Here is a 26,614-nt window from a genome sequence, read left to right as displayed (position 1 = left end):
GTGTTGTCTATTATATTTTATCTTACATTTTAATGATGTTTTTTTTTGGTTTTTTTTTATACTGGATGGGAGTGGTTCTCAAACAATTGTTATAGTAATTAAGTTTACTTTAGAGACCAGGCCCTCCCATCCAGATTATTCTATTGTGCAATAAAGAATAAGAATAAGTCCGTAAGTTGAAGTAAAAAATCTTAACGTAAAACATTTAAGCTGTCGCTGTTTACCAACATCGTTGTGAACGTCAACAAGTGACTCATACATTTGGTAATGCAGAAATTCACATGCTAAGTAAGCGTTTTACAGTATATTATTGTTCTCATTGTGTTTACTTACGTTCGTGCATATTGAATGAACTTCTTGAGGAAATTTAAACTGAGTTCTGCTCCTTGATCTTGTTCGCTCATCTGCAGGGCGTTCATATGTAAATTCATCACATGCTTTGCAAGACGCTATAATCAGAATCAAACAATATGTTATAATATTATTATTGTAACCAATCGCAAGAGTTACAGACACTTGTAGCTGGATGACTAACATTCATAAACAATTAGATTTCTGAATGCATAAGTCACACAAGATTTTATAATAATGTATAAGATCGAGTGCTACCTTGCTTTAAGTCCCAGGGTCTTGGATTCAAATTCCTTAAACTTCAGATGTGTCCTAAAATATTTCATGTTTGTCAGATTTTTTTCTAACCCTGTCCAGAGTATCAAATTTTGTTTGAAAAAAACATGTGATTTGCCTAAAAATGGTCATGATGACATCACACCATGACTATATATAGGCATACATCTGTTTTTTGTCAATGAAAATTTGATAGTCGGGACAATGTTTAATCAGACTTTGATGAAGTAGAGCATTTTCCAAATTTAAGATGATCTTTTTAATCAGATAAGGCTGGCTAACATAAGTACTGTGTAAACTATCAGTCTGCAAAGCCCTGCTTAAAATAACTCCAATACGAAGGCCTCTGCAACATCACTTGCACCATGTTGGCTGTTGGATGAAAATTTTGGTTTAAGTGTTTCAACTTACTGTGTCCCTCTGTTGATCGTGCTCATCCTTAATGATAAAGATCATATCAAATCGAGACAGGATGGTCGGCATGAAATCAATGTTCTAAAAAAAGAATTTATTCATTACATTATAAATATTATTACATTCACTAAGTTAGAGAAATCGTTGGAATAGCCATCTCTTATCTTCAAACAGTCACTTCATCCATGCTTTCCCTTCTAAACAAACCCAGGAGTAAAAGTACCTATATTTTACTACTTCAGATTAATAAAATTTTTTTTATTGACAAATTCTACATGTAAAATACAAAATTGCCTAAATGTATAGAGCATAATGTGTCCTACATTGAATACATGGTATCAAAATTAGGGAGGGGAAATAGAGACAATGCTGCTTATTATACTAAGAAAGTCTGAAATTGCACAATACAAAACTATGGTGTTTCAAATGTCAAATTTTATCTGCACATCATGACTATAATATGGACACACAAAAGTTTCGTGTCAAAGAAAATTTGAGTGTGTACAAAGGAAATGCAAGCATTTAAAAGCCACATGATTAGAAATAGTACAATATTAAAATTATCAAAATAGAGTTACTTACCTCATCTCCTTTTGTGTCATCCCAACGACCAAACACTGAATTTGCAGCAGCCAAGACTGATGTTCTAGAGTTCAGTGTTGTCGTTATGCCGGCCTTTGCTATTGAGATAGTCTGCTGTTCCATAGCTTCGTGTATTGCTACGCGATCATCTTGACGCATTTTGTCGAATTCATCAATGCAGACGACACCACCGTCAGCCAATACCATTGCACCGCCTTCCATTACAAAGTTTCGCTGTGTTAAAATAAGTAATTAAAAATGCCACAATTGAAGCATCATTTTAATTGTTCAGTTGATGGCCAAATAAATTATTATACTAAGTTCATTTTTGTAGTCCTCTGTTCTATTTGATACGTTCATTATAATTTACCTTTTTTCATCTCCCAATTATTTATTTTCTGTGTGCTTTGTATTCTTTAGAAAAGATCCAATACCGAATTTGGACACAATTTAAATTAGGTATAAAAATTTGCTTCAAAAATTTATTAGAAACAATATGGACAGATACAAGTATGAGTATGCAACTCACCGTATTTGGATCTCTAATGACGGATGCCGTCAAACCGGCAGCGCTACTTCCTTTTCCAGAAGTGTAAATCTAAATAAAAAGTAACAAATACACAAATATTACATAAATGAAAGTAAATCAAATGGAAAAACTGATGCTACAGATACCAATACCAAATTACATTACATAAATGAAAGTAAATCAAATGGAAAAACTGATGCTACAGATACCAATACCAAATTACATTACTGTTAATTATTTCTTGTATTTGGTAGATAACTGTGTAAGGTAAACACTCACCCCAATAGGTGACACTTTCTCCACAAACTTAAGCAGTTGACTCTTGGCAGTTCCAGGGTCCCCAAGCAACAGCAGGTTGACATCACCACGTCTGGTGAGCCCATCGGGCATGCGTTTACGGGATCCACCGAACAGCAGACATGCTATAGCCCTCTTCACATCTGGTAAATATCAAAATCGGTATCATTAATACAAACGTGTACAAGCTACATCATACTATACATACATAAACTAAGTGAATAATTTTAAGGTCAGATTTAAAACTCACATTTGATTTGATTTTTATTTTTAGTTGTTGGGAGTAGTTGGTAAAGAGCACAGCACAGATCAATTATAAAAAATCCATTTATATTTACGAGGCATTTATGTATTTAAATTAATTTTGTTAATTATTTAAAAATAGACCTTATATGAATCAATAAGCATAGATTATGTACCCAAGGTTGATTGCATCATAGAAAAAAAAAGATAAAGAAATACACATGGTGAACATGTACAACAAATAACCACATACCAACGCTTCCATAAATTGAGGGTGCTATACTCTTTGCAATTACGTCGTACACCTCTGGATTTGATGCAAGCCGGCGGAATTCTTCCTCTTCCTGAGGTGTAATGGCAACACTGGAGCTCCTTCCTGCACCATCCGTGTCTACTTTCACGCCAACAACACGAATATAGGGGCTCCGTATTCCAACGGAAACCTTGTTCCGACTGCCTCTCTATAATTACAAAGAGTAAAATGTACCGTAATATGTAATGTCAAGATCTGAATATAAAGATCTATCCAGACTAACCATTTTTGTCTAAATATGGTCATGATGACATCACATCATAACCATATAGGCACATCATGACTATATATAAGAAAAACTACCTTTGACACAGGGTTAGACTTCTTGATGGAGTAAATTCCTAGAATTGTCACTCGATTTCCTGGAACAACTTTCTCGCACAGATACCTGAAAAAATCCAGAAAATATTAAACCAAATTTAAAAAAAAACAAAACCAGGTTGAATACATAGACATTGTACTCAAACAATGTACTGTAGTTAGATTTATATAACTTTACACCAGAGTCTCAAAAAAATTGGAAGCATGGACAGTAACTTTCTCTTTTTGTCTGAGCTACCCGGTAAACCAGTGCACCGGGGTAACTCCTAGGCCTACAGTTCATTATTTTTTATCCAAGAAGACTTGTTCCACCACCGGAACCGTAGGCCAACATACGACTTGAACCAGCTGCAATATTATGGCTATAGGATTTTTAGCGCACCTGCCTTAACCTCTCGGCCATTCGACTCACTGACAATGGACACACACATATTTATATTATCAACTGAAGAGCTCAAAGTTATATTTACCTGTCACAATAAACCTGCATGTGACGAGGAAGCTCTCCGTTAGGAACATCTTCCGGTGATTCCTGAAGTTTCAGGATCTGGAAGTCCACACAGTTGCACTTGTCAGGAACGATAAAGAAAGGATCAACTGGACAACCTGGCTGTCCAGCCTGGTCACTGTCGCAAAAATAAAAATAATATTACTATAATCATGTTATATATAAATGTAACTTGATTTCCTAAATGCATGAAAATACACTGCATGCATCAAGATAAATATATGGGCAGTACTATAATACAAATTACATTTCTAATTTGACCACTAAAGAGGCTTCTATAGGTGGTATGTAAATTTATAGTACACTACCCTGTACTTAACTTAGTAACATAACAATAAAATCAATCAACTGATATAAATTAACTACATACAGCCTCTGTCAAATAGTTTATATTTTCCAGGAATGTTCGAAAAGTTGAGCCGATTGAGAGACAACACTACCCTAGGGTCTGCAAAATCTTAGTTTTCTAGTCGCCTGGAAATGACCTCCGAGGCGTTTTGGGTGATCAATAATTTCTATCTTTTTTCTTTATTTTTTCTGACTTTCCAAAAGGTGGGGGAGCTGAAGCTGGCTCAAAGTCCCCCCTAAATCCTTCCCTGTTGTGTAATAAAGACAAAATATTCTTTATTCTTTAATTAGCCTTGCCACCACCGTCAGTTTAGCCTCTCCCAATCACTATTCCTCAGACTATGTAATAAACTGTATTTTGACTGACGTGTTGCAGCGTCTTGGTAAGGTGTAGCCTTCTAAGCCTGGCTTGACGGGAAGGTTCGGCATGTAGTTTCTACAGCTACGACACTGGATTGTGATCTTGGTTGCCTTGGCTCGTATAGCTGATGCAGCGATGATGATGCCTGGGATCTTCACCAACTTTGACACTTCATCAGACTGTTTTAACAAAAGAGGTCACAATCAAATAAAAGAGGTCATGTTATCAAAAAATCTTTTATATGTTGCTATTATTAAGCCCATTCCACACTATTAAATTTTATTTGACAAAAACATACGATTTTGACTACATATGGGTATAAAATAGTTTGATAATGTAGAGAGAGCTTAATTAATATGGTTTAAAATTTTTTGAGTTCAACACCAACATGTTCCTCATAAATTTTATTTTTACCATTTAAAACTCCCTTAATATTTTCAACTTCGTTAACAGTGATTAACAATTATTTATTTATGTATTACATTTAATTTAACAGATTGAGAGGGGTCCAGACCAAAGGGCTACCCAGGTCCTCTGGTATGGGTCCAGAATAAAATCACTTGTATGGATCAAGGGCAAGAAATTTTATGGTTCAGGATGATAAAAAACATACTTTTTAGACAATTTGAAACTCTAAATAAAATAAATTTGGTTAAATGAAAAATTTTCGGCCTGATTTTCTCAATTGGCATCAGATTGAGTCCATGCTTGTATGATTGTATGAACCGCTGGAGCTGCCAAAGGTGTACTTACCTTTAAGTGACGTATTGGGCTTGGGTTTGCATCTGATGACAACATCACTTGGATATCTTCGACTGCCTCTTCCCCTTCTGGGCGTGGATGGGTCACCTCATCTGCAATCTCCTTTGCACCTGCTTCTAGCTGTACAGTAGGAGGAAATGGCCAAATATTATCACCATAGTAATGTACACCATTACAAAATAAGGTATCACAATTTGTAAAATTTACATTAATTAAATTAGAAAGGCACACGAAGCTTGAAATGTCTCTATCAGAAGGCCTTTACATTTTTATTTTTTTTTTTGCATACAGTATTTAATAATCGGATATTACTTGATAATGTATGTAATTTGTTGTTGCTGTCCAGGTGTTGAAGGCCTGGCCATGAAAATTAACATTTAGAGTGGAGTGAGCAAAACAATAAACAATTTTTTCACCCTTAAAAATTTGTCTGGTGTAATGCACAATGCCATGTTGCTGTCTTATGTTCTCCATGTTTAAATTCCCCTCATCCTTTGGACTGGCCTAGGCCTAGCGTTAAAATGTATCTATCATTAATAATACTGTCCCTTCACATAAAAGGAAAAAAATAATCAACAAAATAATATACAGCATCTATTGTTTGACAAAAAAAACAAGTCTTCCTTACCAACGGCAGATATTCAGTTGGTTGTTTCATCAATTTTTCAGCTAGGTCTTCATCATAGCTTCTCAAGTCATCAATGTTTATCTCAAGCCAATACTGTCTCAGGTTATAATTTCTTTTCAGCTCATCCCTACAAATATCCATGTATGTATGTGTATTATAATTATTAAGTAAACAAATTTAATGTGATCACAGAAAAACTGATGAAACAATAATTTAAAAAAATCAACTTAGGTCTAAGCAAGGCCTAGGCCTAAATCAATAAGTGAAAATTTGCTTGACTTCTTCTACGTAGGCATAGGCCTAGGCCTAGGCCTCCCTAGGCCTATGATATTGAAATAGGCCTAGGCCTATATAATTTAATTTTATATGTTGCAACAATAAATATAATTTTTGCCTAACTAGGCCTAGGCCTAAAGAAAGAATACTACTAGCCTAGGCTCAAGAAAGTGCACTTCACTACAGCAGGCAACTACACCTAGGCCTAGGCCTATGCCTACAAGTTCACAACACAGACAACAATACACCAACCTGTATTTGTACAGGAAATTAGCATCATGGTATTTTCGTATAAAGTCTTTAAACCTTCGTTGCACTCCCAATTTATTGATTTTTCCATCAGCTTGCTGTTCCTCAGAACCAAAATTATCTGAATAGAATATTTGCTGATCATCAAAACCAGACATTTTCTGCAAATTTCGTGCAATACGTCCGTAAACAAGAAAGAGAGCGACTATTACGAATGAAATTGTCACATGCAAACTTCGGCGCGAATGTTGCCGCGAAAGGATATGCAAATTTTGTCCTTTTAAATTAAACGTGATGCAGACGTTGTTTCTATTTTGAAAGGTAACGATTTCCTAAGGCACGTTACAGATACCTTATTGGCGACGGGCTTTAAAGACTAATAGCAACAAAGAATAATTAATTTTAATGTGGGTAGTAATATTTTAAATTGTTAAATATTATTTAAATATTCTATTAAATATTTATAATGGATACATTTTAGATAAATAAAAGTTTAAAGTATGTGTTTTTAATGCCTCACTAGTTTATTTAGTATATAGATTTATATATAGAACGAAGTCATAAACGTATTTACCCCTAATGTAGGTTTAGTTGATTCCTTGTTTACGTAAGTTCTGGTCTAGGATCAAGGATCTATATCTAGCATGCTGGCCTGGAAGCGCGGCCTGGAATGAATCAGGAGGTCTGATTGAATAGGCGAAGTTTGTTTTTTTCAAGTTTAAGGCCTATGCCTAGCTAGGTACACATGTGAGTGAAGTATAAATACGTACATTAACTACACTGTAAGTGACCGTTCACTAGGCTAGGCCTAACTGGAATAGGCATGCTTGCTTGGATGGACAAGTTCGGCCTTTTGGTTTTGGGAGTATCAACTCAATCAAGCCTAGGTAGGCTACCTAGGGCCCTACCTAGGCCTAGACTAGGCCCACCAAACTAGCCAACATAATAAGGCCTATAGGTATATGAAGGCGATGCCTTCTGAATCCTAGTCCTGTTCCTTTTTAGCTAGCTAGGGCCAATTGCGTGAAAGTTATTCCAAAGAAGGGCTGCCAAATTTTGTTAAAAATGATTATTTACTTTTGTTGGTAAATGAAATATTAATATAGTATATTATTATTATTAAAGTGCCAAATTATAAATACCTTTTTCTGACATTGCATATGATCCACTTAAATAAAAGATGTGTCTTACAGTGTACATTATTTATGAATGATTGTATGCATTGTGTTTCTTTAGAATAATGTAAAAATTAAAATTGCTGATGCTGCGGTTTGTGTACAGCATTTATACAAATAATGAATAATTAATGAAAAAAATGTTTTCAATATTTTTCAGAAGCAAATCTACAACTTTCATTCCCGTGGCCTTATATATATGAGGGGCAGCTGACGTAACAGTCAAAAAATTTGCTTAAAATGCCCCTTCCTTACCATGCTATGTATATGTTTTTTGTATTTGTATGTTATGTTGAGGTAAAATTAACAAATGAAAATTGAATGCAAAACATCGTCACAGACATGCTTCAAAAGTTAAATGGGAAACACTACAAAAAAAGACAGAAGAGAAAAAGCACTGATTTACAATGCTGACTTAAAACAAACTGATCTCACAAAACAACTTCCAAACCAGGCAACTACTCATCAAACTCATGGATTTTACAGTAAAAGGCAAGACCCCCAAATCAATTCAGCCCCTTTTGTATTCATCCCCAATTCAACTAAGCCTTTACAGTTAATTTCATAATTTTTATAACATCAATTTGGCCAGCAAAAACACTGAACATTCAGTAATTTTTGCTTTGTTCACATTTCAATAAATTTATTCATTGTCTAATTTGTTTTAATGTTCTTGTTTCTTAATCTATTTTTTCAATTTATTTGTTTGAAATTTCATTTGGAAATATTGTGTGTATACTCTGAAGTGAAAATTCATCAGCATTTCATTGTTCTTAATTTCTTAAACAAGAATGCAAGTTACAATACTAGTGCACCGTCTTTCGGATGAAACGTTTAAGCCATTGGTCCTGTGTACATTATGGCCCATGTGCATGTTAAAGGGCGCAGTACACTCTTCGGAAAAGATGAGGGGATTGTCTCCCTGTGTACTCCCCGATCACCACCAGAAGGACCCCACTGGAAATATGTCTTTTGTGGGTTATCCTTGGTGTTTACACTGAATAAATCCAATCCAAATCCAACATGTTTTTATTTGTATTTCATATATTATCATTCTAGGCCTAGAAAAAGGATTTAAAGATGGCTCAAAGTCGCTTAGCTGATATTGGCAAGATAACCAAAGGGTTTGGCCTGGTTGCAAAAGCATTTTTTGAAATGGGAGGAAAGGAAGTAGAGAGACGGTTAAACAATTCCAGTCTCAAGCCAGTCGTATCTACTGTCCAGTCTAAATTTGAAGACTGCATGGAATATATTCCAAAAGAAGAATTTTACCAGGTAAATATGTCAAACAGTTAAGGTTCACAAAATAAATATTTATATAATTACCACAGTCTTTAGTTAATTATTATACATGGGGAATTTGGTGGATGAAATATTTTCCTATTAACTGATTCATTTAACTGATTCATTTAAATAATTTTAATTATTAACATTAAAATGTTCTATATTCATTGCATAAACATACAAAAAAAATCAATAAGTGTTATCCTGTCAATAAAGGATTATAAAATGTCAGTTTATCATTAAAAAAAAACCCTTATAAGTTATACTAACCTAATATTCTATCCAATGAAGTTCTTTAATAATAACTTGTTGTGTTTTTGCATTCTACATAGAATCGTGTTGGACGACTTTGAGCTCTGAGCGCCCGGCTTTATGCTGATTGTTAAAAGTTAACTTTGTACATTTCCCCTATAGATGGATTTTACAAGTCAAGATTTTGATATCATGAATGCTGATGATTGGGAACCAGTTGGAGTAGGAATCGATGAGAATATCCGGCCAAAAACTTCAAACGAAAACCACACACAAACATCACGTCGTGCGGAGGTACGCACGCAAAAAACAGGTGAAAATGATGTGCACACGCAAACTACACAAACAACACCAGGTAGTAATGGATTTCCTCCAAAACGCAGCTATCATACATGGTCAGCTTTTAACACCAAGTTCATTTTCGTGGCTCATAGAAATCGCGTCCGCCATTGTACTACAGGGTTCGCTGCTGAAGACATTAAGAAATTCACAAAAGGTCAACCACCAAGGAAGACTAGGAATAAACAAGTGGTAAGATTTTATGTTGTATTTACTATTGGTAATAATTATTTCAGAAATTCAGAATTACGATGATAATTAGTATTTAAATTATTTGATTGTTCTCTTTCAAACAGTTAAGTGACAGAGCCAAAGAGAGGACAGTTCCTTCCACTAGGCTTGGCAGAGTGCTGAGTTTTGGAGGTAAGCCCCATAGTTTCATTTGTGTTTACGTGAGTTTTGCTTGCAAAGGCAGTGGAGAACATAGAAACACTTTACAATGTGTTATGTAAATTGTTATTAGCTTATTTAGTGCACTGGGAAACATCTCAAATTCTTCTGATAAGTGAATTGTACACTAACATACATATAAGCTGCACCTTTTACTTGTGAAAGATGGTGTACTCTATTAGCTTGCAAAGCTTCTTAGCTGATCAAAATTGGAATTGAACCAGGTAAGCTGTTCTCAACTTGGTTTACATTTTCAATTAACAGCAAATTATAAAACAATATTAAGATTTGTCTATCAGAAGAGTTATGCATAATGCATAAAAGTTATGCATAATTCATGAAGGTTATGATTAATGCATACGATAAAACAGGTACAGAAATAGGTTTATTTTATAATAAAGTTTTGGGTTTTATATTTTCAGAACTTGCAGCCGGACTGGGAATTGGGACAATAGCAGAACTGGCAAGGAGAGGTCTTGGGCTAACTAATGACAGTAAGCTTTTCAACCAATTAAAATTGGTCCCTCCCTGGTCTATCATTTAAATTCAAGCTTCATGGAGGCAAAAATAATGCATTAAAAACTATCTGAAATTTAAATGCTTCTTCAAGAAAAATTGTTTGATTAATATTTAATGAGTACTTTTGTTCTGTGTAGGTGACAATAATGGAAGAAGTGCATTACTGACCACAGCAAATGCTGATCGAGTCGTCAGTACACTTTGTAAAGTACGGGGAGCTGCATTAAAACTAGGTCAGATGCTGAGTATCCAAGGTAAGGCAATGTTTTATTACAAATCTTTGTTTTTATTTTTTTATCTTTTGTAGATGTTGCTTTGTCAAAGGAAATAGGATTCACAGGTGAAAATTAAGGCCAAATTGTTCAGCTCTGACTGGATAGACCACACTTACAAATTAGTGTTGAAATAAATAATTAAAAAATGTGGCTCATAACTACAGGAAATAATCACATGGTGACCATAAATAATTATGTAGCAATGGGGTACAATCACTGCAATAATTATGATGTGATGGTCAATAATGCAGCGTATCTGGCAGTATTGAAAATATTGTCTGCTCAATTAACATAAATTGCATTAAAAGTGAAATGCAGATTGACATATTTGATATTAACATGTTTGTTATTTCAGATAATAGTTTGATCAGTCCAGAGCTGCAGAATGTATTTGAGAGGGTGAGGCAAAGTGCAGACTTCATGCCAGTTAGACAAATGACAGTAAGTTAATTATAGTTTACTGTCATTGATCAAGGATAAGCCTTTGAATAGGTAGCACCTGACAAAGCGATGCATAACTTAACTAATAAAATACTCACAAGATACATAATATTTACAACAACACCTACATAAAAGGAAGACTTGTAAAAGAGACATAAATGAAGGAAAACATTTGTGTAATCTTTCCCCCATTTTTTCCTAATTGTAGGGTGTACTTAAGAAGGAATTAGGAGATGATTGGCGGTCAAAGGTTGCTTCATTTGAAGAGAAGCCTTTTGCTGCAGCTTCTATTGGACAGGTTCATCTTGCAACACTGCATGATGGGAAGGAGGTTGCAATGAAAATCCAGGTAATCACCCAACACAATTGTCAAATTTGAAAAATGCTACCTAAAGATATGTTACCTGCCCACAGCTCTGTGTCCAGATTATCAAATTTTGTTTGACAAAAAACTGTTGTATGCCCATATATAGTAATGATGTGCCTATATATGGTTATGATGTGATGTCATCATGACCATATTTAGGCATGTCACATGTTTTTGTCAAATAAAATGTGATAGCCTGGACAGGGCTTTAAGATATGCTACTTAATGGAGATTAAAGGAGAGAAGATAAATTTATTTAGAGTTTTTCGAAAATTTAAGATTTTGCAAGAGTATTTTACTCATTATACTAAAGTACTTTTTTAGCCATCAATTCATATCTCCATTACTTTATACAATGTATATTAAAATGCATTAAATTTTACAGATACAGAAGAAACAGTTACCAGTACTTTGGATTCATTATGTTACTCAGACTATAAATTGTTTGACCATAGTTTGACACCTTTTTAACCTGTTCATTATTTTGCAGTACCCCGGTGTTGCAAAAGGAATTGATAGCGATATAGAAAACCTTACTGCTATTCTTAACATATGGAATGTGCTTCCAGAAGGTAAGGTTTCAGAATCAATGATCAGAATCAATCAGTGAACGTATATATGGTTTTACAAGCTACAGATCACCCTCCAATTAAAGACCACTTTTAGGACTGTGGTTTCTATGGTCTTTAGCAGCTTTGGTCTCTAATTGGAATAATAAACATAAAAGACATTTGTTCATTTGGGACCACAAAAAATTGGTCTTTAATTGGAGGGCATGTGATCTTTAATTTGAGATGATCTTTAATTTATTCTGGTCTTTAATTAGAGGGTGACCTGTATTTATTTCATCATTAATAGTCGATTTCATTATCATTCATTTATAGGTATGTATATCGAGAATGCAATGGATGTAGCAAGGCGTGAATTAAGCTGGGAAATAGATTACATAAGGGAAGCCAAATACTCAGAATTATTCAGGTAAAAACAAGGAAGAAACTTGAGGGCACTATATATAAACTATATAATTTATAAAGTGTTATTATTGCTTATGTAATTTTTAATTAGGGTTGGGGAAGCTATTAATTATTTATATTTATTTGTTGGGTTTTGAATACATTTTTACAATTAAAGTATAGTACTGTAAATCTCGTACTATAATGCATCCAACTGAATCTACCTTATCAAATATTATCAGTTAGGTATGTAATTAATCGGGGATCATAAAGTATGTATAACTTTTTACATTTCATTTATATTCCCTAATTCTAAAAACATACAAAAGGACACGACAATACCCTTTCCGTGGCTGGAGAAACAAAGTAGACCGTTTTTTGCTCCGACAAGCGTATTTTTTTAGGATATTTCATTTCATTAAACTACCACAATTACTTGTTGCAGACCTGTATTACCCAGCATGCAATGCTGTGTACAATTGACCTTTTCCCTAAGCACCGCCCCTTGGATATTGTTGCTAAGGTCCTGACACTGTTCTGATTGGTTGGTTGCTAAGTTTGATTGACACTGTAAAAAGGTTGTTTTGCTAACTTCTGTATTCATCATTTTTATTAACATTATTAGGAACTTACTGAAAAGTGATGTCATCTTCACAGTACCTGCAGTAGTACATGAATTGTCTTCCAAAGAGGTACTCACCACAGAACTCATTGATGGGATTCCATTGGACAAAGCAATAGATTTGGACCAGGAAACAAGAAATATGGTCAGTTTAAAAATATTTTTAGTTAAAGGTTATCAGGAATATATTAGCAGTTCCCAAGGTTTTTTTTTTTTGGTTTTTTTTGTCGCACAATTCATTTCATTCATTATTATTCAGCATCATAGCCATTTATAGTGAAGCAGACTTGAGGATGTTTATATTTGCAATATGCATGAGGATATTTAGGGGCTTATCCTAAATTTATATAAAAAATATTGGACAAATTGTATGATAATATAATTTATTACCTCAAAATGTATGAAAACAAAGTATGGAACTAAAGCTCTGTCCACACTATCAAATTTTCTTTGACAATAAGCTCCATATATAGTCATGATGTGCCTATATATGGTCATGATGTGCCCATCTATAGTCATGATGTGCCCAAATATAGTCATGATGTGCCTATATATGGTCATGATGTGCCCATATATAGTCATTATGTGTCTATATATGGTCATGATGTGCCCATATATAGTCATGATGTGCCCATATATGGTCATGATGTGTCTATATATGGTCATGATGTGCCCATATATAGTCATGATGTGCCGATATATAGTCATGATGTGCCCATATATAGTCATGATGTGCCTATATATGCTCATGATGTCATGTCATCATGACCATATATAGGTATGTTACAAATATAATAGCTTTATATGTTTTTTACATTTTGTCTTCACCCAGATTAGCCTGAATATTTTAAGACTTTGCCTGACGGAAATATTTGAATGGTTTGTGATGCAGACCGATCCAAATTGGTCAAACTTTTTTTATAACGCTGATAGCAAGAAGGTAGGTCTATAGCCAGGGGTTAAAATATTGTGTGGAAAAACAGATAACAACATTCTATTTTACAAGAATATGTGATCTGGACATTTATTAAAAGTCTGCTTATTTTACTGTTGTGACTGTAATGCACTAATGCTCATACCTAATTATTTTCAATGATAAAATTCTTATTTTGTTGAAATTGTAATATTTTTTCATGTTGTCGTCGTAGTAAATTGTTTGTTACTACGATAACTAAAGTTTAGTAAGTCTAATTGTTTTCAAATTTCTGCTTATCAATTCTCAGAGAAAAATCACACCGTGGGGAGGCTATGCTTTTATTGCACAGTGTAAAAGGAGCATTTCTATTTTCCTATTATTATTTCACTGTTATTTTTATTTTAGATTTGGCTTCTTGATTTTGGGGCTACAAGAGTGTTTGACAAATCATTTGTGGACAAGTACATTAGGGTGAGTAGAATAAGAAATTCTGTTAGTGTCGGTTGGTTGAGACAAAATGACAATATCTTGGTCATTGAGGATGATTGTCAATGACAATCTAGTCAGACTGCCAATAGCATCAGTAGCGTATCTAGAGGTTTTGTGGGGCATAGGCTTAGCCAGCGAGCCGTCCGTCTGTCTTTTGGACGGCCTACAATTATTTAGGACGGCCACTTTTACCGTGACGGCTTGGACGACTTGTCCTAATCAGCTCGGCCTAGCCTAATTGGGCCTGGTCTACCTTAAGCAAATTCTTTATATTCTTCAAATCTATCAAATGTTACATTAAACTAAAGCTAAATCATATTTATGTTTGATAAAAACAACATTTATTGATTGAATGTACGTTGTTTTCGTACTAAAATTTGGTGGGTATAATCAGAGATGGGCGTGGCCCACCCATCGACTCAGTGCCACGCCCATTGGCTTCCATTTTTGATGGCCTATTTCGTTTTTCTGGTTAAACCCCTGGTGTGGGGGGGGGGCACATGCCACACCCCTCTTTAAAAAAATTGTGCCCCCATAGAAAATGTCCAAAGCCAAAAAAAATCAGGCTCAAGTAGATAAAAGTTACCTCCTATCACCTTATTTTGTGAGATAGCATTCACCCCCCCCCCCCCATAATGATTGAGTCCACATTTCTTCTTCATGGCCCCTACCTAAATCGATTTGCCACTGGGGTAACAACATTTTAATAATATCGTTTTCTAAATTGACATCAAACTGATTGTTTGAAAACATGCTTACCATTAGATTTTTGTTCGTTTCAGATAATTCATGGTGCAAGGACCGGTGATAGGCAAGCGGTACTTGAGTACTCACAAAGACTTGGATTTCTAACTGGATATGAGTCAAAGGTATAATACACTTTTTTCACCTAATAATTGTATACTTTACTTTCCGTATTTTGTGCGGCGTGCGCGACTGTAGGAACAACCTTATTTTCAACCTAATTACCGCAAAGGAGAAATTTTTTTTTAGTTAATTTACTGTGATTGATTTTGCTTTTGTTGGTTGCGTAACATTCATGTGAAAATAATCCTTATATTTTTTATACTGCAGGTGATGGAAGAGGCACACGTTGAAGCTGTGATGATTCTTGGTGAGGCTTTCCAATCAGATCAACCGTTTAACTTTGCAACACAAGACACAACCATGCGTATCCATTCCCTAATGTCTCGAATGCTGCACCATCGTCTGACGCCACCACCCGAAGAATCCTATTCCCTTCACCGTAAAATGGCCGGCGCATTCTTACTATGCACAAAACTTGGTGCCAATATTTCGTGTAAACCACTTTTTGATAAGCATTGGCAACGGTATGAATTTGATGATGAATAGGTGAAGCATTTCAGATATAATTAAAATACAGTGAAGCAATTTAACTAGATATTTAATATTAATTTAAAATTGTTTGCAATAACAACATTTCTACAGTTTTTATCAGTTTACTGTTTATATATATTAGGATTAGTGTTCTAACTATAACAAATTCTGGAAAAAAGGCTTTACCAGGTATATTTTCCTGCGAAATGCTTCTTCTAAATGTATAACTAGTTTCAATATCGTAATGTCACTGCAGCTAAACAAATGCCACTTTGGTGTGATGACTGTTTTTTTATGAATAGCATAGCAGTTGGTACTGCGAATCAATCATGGAGACATTCTTACAAGTTCTTTAAATACAGAACTGTAGGCCTAAAGCACAGGTGGGGAAAGGTGCGGCCCCTGGGCCACATGCGGCCCAACATCAATTTTATTGCGGCCCGCCACAACCCTATGTTTGTGACCCATCTACCATCTTTGGCTATAAAACCCTTGGTTTTTTATGGCCCAACGCCGATAATCTGTAAAAAGTTTTATTAATTAATTATTCATTATTAAGAAGATTTGTGGTCAAACAATAGCTTATTTTCTGTAAATTGTTGCGATATTTAAACATTGTCAATTGCTACAGGGTCAAAGACAATTGGCTAGAAGTGAAATGGCTTTATTATTCATAATTCAGGGGATTTGTAGTAAAACAATAGCTTGTTTTCTGTATATGGTTGTGATAGTTTCAAATAAATAATTGTGATACTTAATACATTGTCAATTGCATTGTGTATGACAGAGGGTTGCAGAGAGAGAGACCATGAAATGAAATGTGAGGGGGAGGGGGGCCGATGGATGGTTATGAATTTTAAAGACATATTATTGTGTAACCATAGTGACTCGAATGTGTGTGTTCGAATGTTTATGAGACTCAATGTCATAAAACTGAAAAATATAGAGGTTTTCAAATCAAAATATATTTTATACAATTAAAAGTACATTGTCAATAAACTCTGATAAAATAATTATGGTTAAGCTTGGTTTCCGTACAATCCCTACACGCTACTATCGACGACAGCTTTCGGTGATACTTAAGCGTGGTTTCCATACAATCGCTACACGCTATCACTGACAGTTTGCGGTGAAGCTGAAGCTTGGCGTCATACAATCGCTGCTATCGCCGACAGCTTTCGGTGATGCTGATTGGTCGGTTACATACGTCAGGGACTGCTACGCAGTATAACGGTTGCGCTGAAAACACTGTAGCGACATTGTAGGAATTTTAATGAAACCAGGCTTTAGACCAATGTCCCGCCAATGTACTACCATGGAGGAAATTCCTCCATGGTACTACAAGACCGGTATCTATTTAAAGAAAACTTACACAAATTCAAATTCAATCTAGTTTGTAGTACTGCACTATGTTTTATATTCAAGAATATGATTACAAATACCTTGAACATTTGCTCAATTTTTTCAACATTTATTAAGAATTTTAAGATTACAGTTTTTAATATGTTTAAAAAGCAGTTTCTCATATAAAATTAACAAATATATTATTATTCTAATAACATTTGCATTTACTCTTTCACCTTCTAGCAGCAGATTTAAATAATATCGTAGCTGCACGTCAGTTAATAATTGAAAATTGTTTTAAAAAAATCTAATCTCAGAATTTTTGAAAGTTTATAACTGACGTGGTTCCTGTAAAATAAGCAATTAAATTTTTCATTTTAATTTTTTAGCTTGTTTTCATAATTTTTATAGTGGCAGATTCAGTATCTTTATTATGCGTAATCGATCATCGTCCAGCTATGAGAGCGCTTTCTATAGTAAAGACGTTTCTAATTTATGCATTCTTGTGGTGGAATAAACACATTAGGGTCGCTAATTCCAAGTGTAATGTCGAAGAACCTGCAAATATATATGGAAAATACAATTAGTGTAAATTCAGGTTTTATTTGTAATCGCTTTAGCGTCAGCGGCATATATCAAATTGATGGTGCATCCACAGTTACAAAAAAAAATGAATATGAAACAATGAAATGTTATTGAATTATAAAAAGATTAAAAGTAATCTTAATATTTTATCAATTTTATATTTCAATAATGATATTTATTTCAGAGGCACTGCCAATGATCATATAATATCGATTACGTTTTGAATGTCCATTCAGACATGATATAGTAATTTGACGAAATTAATTATGCATTCAATGTAAACACTACAAATATAGATTTTTGTGTCATTGTCGGCGCATCAAAATTAACCCAATGTATGGACAGATCAATTAGTTGTACGTAATCATTAGATAAATACATGAGGGCAGACGAGCAAATACAATAGGTTATTCTATTTCATGGAGACAGGATGAATAGACGCTATCCTTGATGTTAAATCTGTTTATTTTTCATTTGCATCACAACTTGCATAAATATTTATTCCACCTCGACTGAAATGCAGCAATATTATGATAAATTAATGTATGCTATTATGTAAAACAACGAATTTGCTTCATGATAGATATTGTAGGTAGTCACGCAGCGCCAGTGCAGGCATCAGGGGACATAACCCCCCTCCCCATCATTCCCCCCCCCCCCCCCCGGGTCGGCAATGAGACTCGTCGATAAAAAATGATTAATCCATAATTTAAAGAGCATCTTAACTTGTATATCCTAGCAGAACAACTTTAAAAATTAGCCGGGTGCATGCAGAGTGCGTCATAAACCCTAGAATGGTCTTTTCACTGGGTGTGAAGTGCATTGCTCCCCTGTTCCGTCGGCAATTTAAATCCCCTGTTGGAACGATTTTCCCCATTGAATATATCGTGTCTCCAGCAAAAAAGAAACTATGACAAAAACAGGTTGTCAGAATGGCAATATAAAACGGCAATAAACCAAAATAACTCCGAATTACTTACTCGGTATTGATAAAACCAGTTTGGTTGCTATAGTAACCTTCTCTTACCGGCAAGCATCCAGTCAAGGTCCATACGCCAATGTAGCGGCCTTAAGAAAATAATAAAATTGTTTACAAGTGTATATGAAGTACACGCTACACAACTTCCAATCTAACTAAGCCCGGCCACTTCGATATTGTTGCTACTTAGTCCTACGGGACCAAAAAGTATACTCTTTGACGGGACGATCACTGACAGTGTTAAAATATACGCAATCACGTGTTTTTGTGAGACGCGCGCGTATTCCTAGTGCTGTTCTGATTGGCCATTGTTAAATTTTGATAAATCGACACTCCGGAAAGGTCTATTATGTGATGGAATTAAAACAAGTTGTTGAGTTTTCAGAAAATCATGGAATATTGAAGGATTTCATCTCATTAAACTCCATAGTTAAAACTATAGTGTAGCCCCGCTACACTTACCGCTGCGGTAGCGGGTTACCATCATTGTAACTGCCCTGTCACGTGACCCTACTCCAAATTAATTAATTCTTTTATTTATTTATTTTTACTGTTGATAATTACAGTATTAATTTAAGTATAACGTTTGCCTATTAATATTACTACTGATTTTGTGCTATTATTGAATTGTTTTGTTATTCTGACAGTTACTTGTACAGGAACCATGAAGTTCCCTGTGTTACTCTTATTTGAGTTAAATAAAATTATGATATGATACCAAAATTCAAACCCAAAATACTTGACAACTACTGTTGGTTAGTTTGCTGATCATGGATACATAAATGATAATGCGTCAATGGTTCAATGGTAATGACAGTTACCCATGTAGAGGTTCACCTACCAAACTCTGCATCGCCTCCCCATGCCTGTACGTTGACACCCTCGCCGTGTTCCGCCTTGCTGCCAATGGTAGCCTCGCCGTAAAATGTCCCATTAAGTGGGATACCAATCGGTCTGAATTCACGTGAGATTGGGAGCACTTCGCAAACTTTAGTTTGGAAGTTCAATCGGTATTCTTTGCCCTGTGATGTGAATGAAATGACTAAAATGAGATGTCATTGCGGATTCAGTGTTTCTCTCGAGAGTGACTTCATACCAAATTGCGGAGCTGTATGCCCCATTCTTCTACAGTATAGAAATTCGTTACCAAATTGCATTTAGAACCTAAAGTGTGTAGCGTTGGTGACGTGTGCGTCGTTGGCTAAGTGCGTGTTCTTAATGAGCTCGCCTCGAAAGAGCCACTTGAATGTTAATATTAAATGATAGTTTTCAGATGTATGCTGAAAAAAGAAATGAAACAACCTAAATGAGTAGGACGAAGCTCGATATTCTGGTGGCCTTGATTATTTTGATTTATCTGAAAGTTCAATCAATGGAATGCTAACATGCTTTATGTATTCAAGGGCGGATCCTGAACGTTTTTGCTGGGGATCATGGTTGCAAACTGTCAATCGAGGGCATGGTCGAAGATGGTTAGGGCTATTGCGGGGAACAGGGAGATAATTACCCTGAAAGATCCGAAAGTTTGTGTTTATCTCAAACTATTTCACAGGCTACTTGGTCACTTTGGGCTGCTGTCGGGAGGGGAAAAGCTCCCCCTTTTGCCATCTCCTAGAATCCGCCACTGAATTTCACATAGGCCTACTGAGTGATATCCATGAAATAGAAGCTGAACTAACAAAAAAACAAATTAAACAGAGATACGAAAAATGAAGAAGTGTATTGTTGCCAAGGATGTTTTCCTTTAAATTTACGATGATTCATTTATATTCTCACCACGTTCGGTTGCGCCACCCCATTCTTGGACTAAAACGCCTTCACCGGGAAAGCCTTTTGTACCAATGTTGGCTTCGCCGTAGAATGTTGCGTTGTTTGGAATACCGATTGGATAAAATCGGTTTTGGCTGATTGCTCGTACCTCGCAGGTCTTTGTTTTAAGGTTGTATCGATACTCCTTTCCCTAAAGATGTTGGAAATTCATTTGGTATTTTAGGAGCATCAAAGAAAATAATGCACAAAAATCAAAGGTGCGAAAAACATCAACCTCTAGCCTAATATTTAGTAGGTCACATAAAAACGACAGTTCGTTTCCGTAATCAGTCACATGTAACAATAATAAAAATTAATAGGACTAAATAGAGCATATCAATGAGGCATTGATTTTCTTTTTTTTTTACATTACAAGAATAAAATTAGCTGATATTTACATAAGGTTTACAAAAATACTGAAAATTCAAATAAGCAAAATAAAGCAGATAAGGTAAAGTTGGTAAGGTATTAAATAAATAATGTGAAAAAAACATTTTAACAAAACAGAATGAACATACGGTACACAATCATTAAAAGTGTAATATTGTAGATTTTACATAGGCCTATTGTTGATTTTAATATTCAATAGGCCTACTGTGATTTTAAATGCTTTTGCCAGTGTTTGAATGCACTTTCTTCTTATATGTTGGACAATCAATTATTTCAGTAGGCCTATTCAATATTCAGTATTGCTATGTTGTGAACGTTTCTATTATAAGATCGTCACTATTTCATAAACGGATAAACGGTAACATTTAGGACTTGATTTTAAAAAAATGCACTATCAACTCTCATACTCCGGAACAACGTCAACATTGACGTTATTAACTGCGCATGAAAATGATTCCAATATTCTGTAATGAAAAAGAGATGTTAGAATTGCACTCACAACATTATGCAAATATAGTACGTCATAATAGTCACGCTTATCGCCATTGATGAACACTTCGTCTACGTAACGCTTTCTTAGATTCCGGGCATCGTAAGACATCTTAGCGCGAACTTCATATTCACGTTCCATGTTTCTCTAGAAAATTAATACAGAATAATTGATGATTAGGCCTATTGTTGTAGTCAGAGACACCTGCAGAATCAACACACTGTTGAACTTCGTCGTTTGCCTGTTTCACTAATGTGGCGATTTGACACCACGGGAAATTTAATTACGCATACGCATCGGTGACGTTCAACTCGTGCGTCTAATTCGCTATGTCTGTGACGACACACGTTGCACGTACCACGTCATGCAGGAAGAGCACGTCCATGAATTCTTTCCTAGAGTCGGAATGTACTACTTCATCAACTATACGGACTCGACGATTGTAGAAATCGTATGACATTTTGGCGCGAACTTCAAAACCACGAGATGGATCGATCTGAAAGTATGAATGTAATATAACCATGGAAACTATGATATGACATCAATGCATGAAATGGAAAGTATCGATGAATGAGATAGAGGTTACTGAAGTTTCGAATGTAATGGATCTTATTTGGTAATATTATAGCCTATATTTTGTATAAGAGTCCTTTTTTTAGGACTCCTACTTCTACTTTTTCATCATCAAATTCAATCAACTCTATCGGTCAAAAACATCGTCCTCATCTTTCACATACCATCCACATTGAAATACTGTAAAACCTCTAAATGAAGCCCAGTGGGCTTAATCTCGAGATGAAGCCCATCTCGAATTGAAGCCACTCTCTTCAGTTTCCAAAATTAGCAAAAGAAGCCCATGAGCTTCTTTTCAAAAAACAAGCTTGGTTTATATATTAGTTTAGGTGATTTAATGCCGGTTAAATACACTCCACAATACAGATTGATACATTGACCTTATTTATTGTTTGATTGTCCAAGTTCACAAGATTTACAGCATTAATTTTGAAAAGAAGCTCCCCTCTTTACTTTGAAAACGTAGTCTCGAAAAGAAGCCTATCTCGAAAAGTAGCCCATCTCGGAAAGAAGCCTATCCAAAGTTCGCCAAAAAAAAAAATTTAAAAAATAAAAAAAAACGAAGAAGAAGAAGCAGCCCAGGGCTTCAATCCGAGGGTTTACGGTATACGGCTTGAGGAGACAAACCACCACCACTCACCTCAACTATTCTGGCTTCCATCGCCGATGGGGCAACTAAAGGTACGAAGAGAAACAAAAAATAATTATCATCAGTGACTTTTTTCAGGCCTATTATCGATTAATTATCATATAATCACAGTTTAGAAGAATCCACATCCGGGAAATCTGTTTAAATGAGTTTTCTTAAGATAACTAGTAAATTTGCTGTACATAGTGATAACCATTATGATTGGCACTAACTGCTGGGAGACAATTGATAATACAGTAGTAAAAACTTGTAAAAGCATGCAAATATCATCATGAATTTGCGGGAGATTCCTGCTTGCTCGCCGGGTCTTTCCTGCAAATTTCCAGGAGACTCCATTCCGAGACACAGCAGGAGACTTGGGAATGATGGGCACTAAATGTGCACGGTCTTTTTTCTATTAGAGGGGAAAATAATACATTAAATGTTCTAAAATGGATGTACAGTAACTACATGCTGTTATTTATTCTTAAACATTTCATGGGAGCCAGACATCAACTTGTCTTTCCATTAAAATATTACTAGGCCTATACATTGTCACTAAATCACTTTGTGAACATACGGTACGCATTTAGGGTGGTGCGCTCAATTTAAATATAATACAATGAGTCACTTAATTATTGTAGGCCTACACTTACTAATAAAACGTAACTAATACAAACTTTAAAATAACTAAAATAAAATTGAGAAATTAGGTAATGAACATAAAATTAAATAATACAATAAAACAATACAATAATACATGTGTGTACACATACACAAATATATCCCACCCTACTCAATCAACTAACCCTTTTTCCAAATTTGACCCACTCGTAATGGGCCAAAATAAAAAAAAATATACAAATAAAAATTTAAAAATGCAGTGAAACAAGGTACTGTATACAATTCTGACTTGATTCAGTAATGCTTCCATTTATTCCACCCTTCTCTTATACATTGAATGAAGTTCCAGTGCATTGTAGTGAGATGATTGTAAATGATACTAATAAATTGATAATACAATTAATATTCCAAATAAAACAATACAATTTGCATTAAACTAAGATTGACTTAATTCAATTATACCCCCATCTATCCCTTCCTTCCATACATTAATTACAGTTTCATGCATTGTATTGTAACAAATGTAAGGTATGAAGTAAATATATACTACACATTTTCATTTCCACCCCATTTTTCATAATTTTGAAATATTTAGGGACCCGAGCCAACTTCCCCCTTGAATCCGCCGCTGACCTGATTAATGAGCTTTTTTAGCACATTCAATTTTATTTTGCTGCAAATAGTGATACCCATCGGCACTCAATTCGTGAGAAAATTAATAATAAAGCGATGGAAACATGCAAAATTATGAATTTCAGGAGATGGGTTAATTTCCGGGAGATTCTTGCTTGCAGTGCGGGAGTGCGGGAGGCCGTACCGATTCAACCCGGAGACTTCCACGAGTTCCGGGAGACTTGTGGGGACCCTGAAAATGCTTCCGACGCCTATGTTTACTCAGTGAGAGCCCATAACTGTTACGCCGCACTATGCAGGGGAAGAACTGTTGCGAGGTCAGGGAACGATCAAGGAGGCCTAATGGTGAATCACACTATAGGCCTGATTTTGATAGTTTTTGGTGGTTTGGTTTATATGAGTAGTGGTGGGTGGGGTTTCGATCGAAAAAGGAGTTCGGCCGAGACATAGCAGAACCGCTCACTTCTCCCTCCCATCCTAATTAAGGGGGACCTGAATAACGCAGTCTGTATTTGGTTTGCGCAGACGGCGCAATTAACATGTGCCTCCTGTCTGTTTTGATAGGAAACTATAATAATGTAGTGTATATCGGTATTATAGGATTGAATACTTCCTCAACAGGTGCCCTCTTATATTCTTTCAGTACAGAGTTCTTTAATCGAGATACGCATTCAAGCGATAGGCCTGTCTGAGCGTTACGCCCACTCACAAAACAAACATGCAATTACTAATAAAATACCTAAGAAACAATAACAATATTAATTACTTACCACATGGCTTAGGTACTTGAGACCTTACAGTAACTACAGTCAACACAAGAAACAAGGCTAAGACAGTCTTCATGATGAATGTTATAGGCCTATGAGAGTGCGGATGTAAGTTGTTGTCGATTAACAACTAGTAGATCTAAGCACGAGACCAGCTAAAGATTACTGCACCAGATTTCATTTTCTGAGGTCAAAATACGATAAACCTTTGAACTGCAGAATTATATGATTAAATGGTAAATTCAAGTGTTCATGTTAACTGGTATCGTTAGTTTCTATTATTAGTATTTAATAATAATAATAATAATTGTGAATTCATATAGGCCTAGATTATAGCGCATAATGTAAAGACCTCAATGCGCTTTTAATTTACAGCCGGAACTTAAATTATTTAGCAGTTTCTAATAGAAAGTAAAATGCTGCGAGTATGCAATTCATGTAAATACTAATAGATACTTCAGTACATAAAAGGGTGTACTGATTTTTAGTTTTAGTATTAAAGGTTGGTAGAAATGTATGATTTGGTGACTTATAAGAATGGGTTTCAAAAATTTTATTTACAATGCTACAAAAAAACATAATAATATAGGCCTATACTAATAGACATGTTTGTAGTCGATCTTGTTTTATTGTTAACCACAATAGGCTTCACAGTATTCCATCTTGATTTCTAAGGTCACAAACATTTTTCAATATTTTTTTAAATCATATAGTGGTGTAGACTAGTCTTTTAAGAACATTTTGCTGGAAAAATATTTTGGATACGACGCCCCGTTATGGAGTTATAATATTTTAAATAACATGATGTCAGAAAATCAGCCCAAAAGCTTATCTTAATTCTGTTGGTTACGCACCGCTGATTCGCAATGTTTGTCATCACTTCAAAATGTATACGAAAAGGCCTATCCTCCTTTTCCTATCCTCCTATGCCTAGACCTACTACTACTAGAGCTAACTAGGCTAAGCCTATTACCTAGGCCTAGTACTATTTATAATATTATTTATACCCACGGATCACCTTATCCAGGTATTGCTGCTAGGCCGCTACTATAATACATAACACGGGCATTCGTTCAAAGCACAAACCTGCGGAAAGTCTCATCATTGGTTAGAATACCTCTAAACGCTCTAGCATTTCAAATAGTTCAAATGTTCCCAAATTCTATTCAAAACACACCCTGGAAATTTCTTTTCAAGAAATTCATCGACATTCTTCATCAATGTACCAAATGATCATCACTCTGCAGCCCTCAAAGTCGATCAGTACTTTAAGGAGGGTCTCAGTTCAAAACGGCAATAAACTTTTATGACATAATATATATCGGGTATATTTTTTTATTGTCTGTAATTTAAAGTTTTATTTATTTGAACGTTCACTGATATTATTGTGTTTATTTTTATTATTTAATTTGTATTTTGTGATATTGTTATAAGGCCTATTTCTTATTGTTATTATTACTACTACTGTACTGTTTCATTACTATTATTTTTAATTAATGTCATTATATAATCATTTTGTCACTATTTTAAATTTTAAATTATTTAAATGTCTACTGCTTTTATATTGTGTTTCGCCCAATATTATTATTATTATTATTATTATTATTATTATTATTATTATTATTATTATTATTATTATTATTATTATTATTTGGTTCATTGCTGTTTTGACCCATTGCTTGCTGGTAAAAAGTGTCAATCAGAACGAACACTTTCCTTAATTAAACAATTCCATCTTCTTCAAAACTGTGTAAAAATACCTAGGCTTAGACCTATCGCCTCAAAACACCGTACCACTTCTTGAACGCTTTTCTATTCATTTCGTACCACGTTTCTCTGTCTAGCTGATAAGTCAGGCCTTACTTGAATGGTTATCAGCAGAGGGGTGTAGGGTATTATATCGAATAGCTGACCAAAACCTTACCAAAAACAATGATTAATATCATATCTTCGTAAGTTCTTGGCCAATTTTAA

At 34.9% G+C, this 26,614-nt stretch overlaps 3 protein-coding genes across 7 annotated transcripts in view; 1 reads left to right on the top strand and 2 right to left on the bottom strand.

The window, feature by feature from the left end:
• Positions 1-6,697, bottom strand: part of LOC117125501 (DNA replication licensing factor MCM5-like) — an 8,259-nt gene extending 1,562 nt beyond the window's left edge. Inside the window, exons 1-12 of the mRNA XM_033272005.1 lie at positions 6,462-6,697; positions 5,934-6,060; positions 5,297-5,425; positions 4,550-4,722; positions 3,797-3,952; positions 3,309-3,393; positions 2,946-3,153; positions 2,432-2,592; positions 2,153-2,221; positions 1,624-1,857; positions 1,039-1,122; positions 342-449 (exon numbers count right to left, since the gene is read on the bottom strand). Coding sequence (XP_033127896.1) covers positions 342-449; positions 1,039-1,122; positions 1,624-1,857; positions 2,153-2,221; positions 2,432-2,592; positions 2,946-3,153; positions 3,309-3,393; positions 3,797-3,952; positions 4,550-4,722; positions 5,297-5,425; positions 5,934-6,060; positions 6,462-6,616 — 1,689 coding nt within the window. The 5' untranslated portion in view covers positions 6,617-6,697. The remainder of the gene's footprint in view (positions 1-341; positions 450-1,038; positions 1,123-1,623; positions 1,858-2,152; positions 2,222-2,431; positions 2,593-2,945; positions 3,154-3,308; positions 3,394-3,796; positions 3,953-4,549; positions 4,723-5,296; positions 5,426-5,933; positions 6,061-6,461) is intronic.
• Positions 6,698-7,120: 423 nt separating this feature from the next.
• Positions 7,121-16,576, top strand: LOC117125496 (atypical kinase COQ8B, mitochondrial-like). Of its 2 annotated transcripts, none has more exons than XM_033271996.1 (15): positions 7,121-7,205; positions 8,693-8,908; positions 9,332-9,700; positions 9,805-9,871; positions 10,321-10,392; positions 10,555-10,671; positions 11,048-11,133; positions 11,342-11,482; positions 11,991-12,072; positions 12,385-12,478; positions 13,079-13,220; positions 13,908-14,015; positions 14,397-14,462; positions 15,263-15,349; positions 15,555-16,576. In XM_033271996.1, exons 2-15 carry the CDS (start codon positions 8,714-8,716, stop codon positions 15,831-15,833), a joined length of 1,905 nt encoding a protein of 634 aa, XP_033127887.1. In that variant the 5' UTR covers positions 7,121-7,205; positions 8,693-8,713; the 3' UTR covers positions 15,834-16,576. The 2 variants fall into 2 exon arrangements, with proteins under 2 accessions (XP_033127887.1, XP_033127888.1); XM_033271997.1 differs by having other exon boundaries at positions 7,121-7,240.
• Positions 16,577-16,767: 191 nt separating this feature from the next.
• Positions 16,768-24,825, bottom strand: LOC117125497 (mammalian ependymin-related protein 1-like). Of its 4 annotated transcripts, none has more exons than XM_033272000.1 (7): positions 24,644-24,825; positions 22,629-22,663; positions 21,774-21,911; positions 21,425-21,562; positions 19,568-19,748; positions 18,728-18,815; positions 16,768-17,720 (listed from the first exon to the last, which is right to left on the bottom strand). In XM_033272000.1, exons 1-7 carry the CDS (start codon positions 24,714-24,716, stop codon positions 17,651-17,653), a joined length of 723 nt encoding a protein of 240 aa, XP_033127891.1. In that variant the 5' UTR covers positions 24,717-24,825; the 3' UTR covers positions 16,768-17,650. The 4 variants fall into 4 exon arrangements, with proteins under 4 accessions (XP_033127891.1, XP_033127890.1, XP_033127893.1 ...); XM_033271999.1 differs by lacking the exon at positions 19,568-19,748 and adding an exon at positions 20,503-20,686 and having other exon boundaries at positions 24,644-24,822; XM_033272002.1 differs by lacking the exon at positions 21,425-21,562 and having other exon boundaries at positions 24,644-24,822.
• Positions 24,826-26,614: the final 1,789 nt, after the last annotated feature.

This window comes from Anneissia japonica, unplaced genomic scaffold (assembly GCF_011630105.1).
Source record: "Anneissia japonica isolate Jap-2015-1 unplaced genomic scaffold, ASM1163010v1 scaffold7731_len1735946_cov199, whole genome shotgun sequence".
NCBI classification, from domain to species: domain Eukaryota; kingdom Metazoa; phylum Echinodermata; class Crinoidea; order Comatulida; family Comatulidae; genus Anneissia; species Anneissia japonica.
The sequence above is the reverse complement of the archived record's forward strand: the minus strand, read 5'-3'. Positions and strand labels throughout refer to the sequence as shown.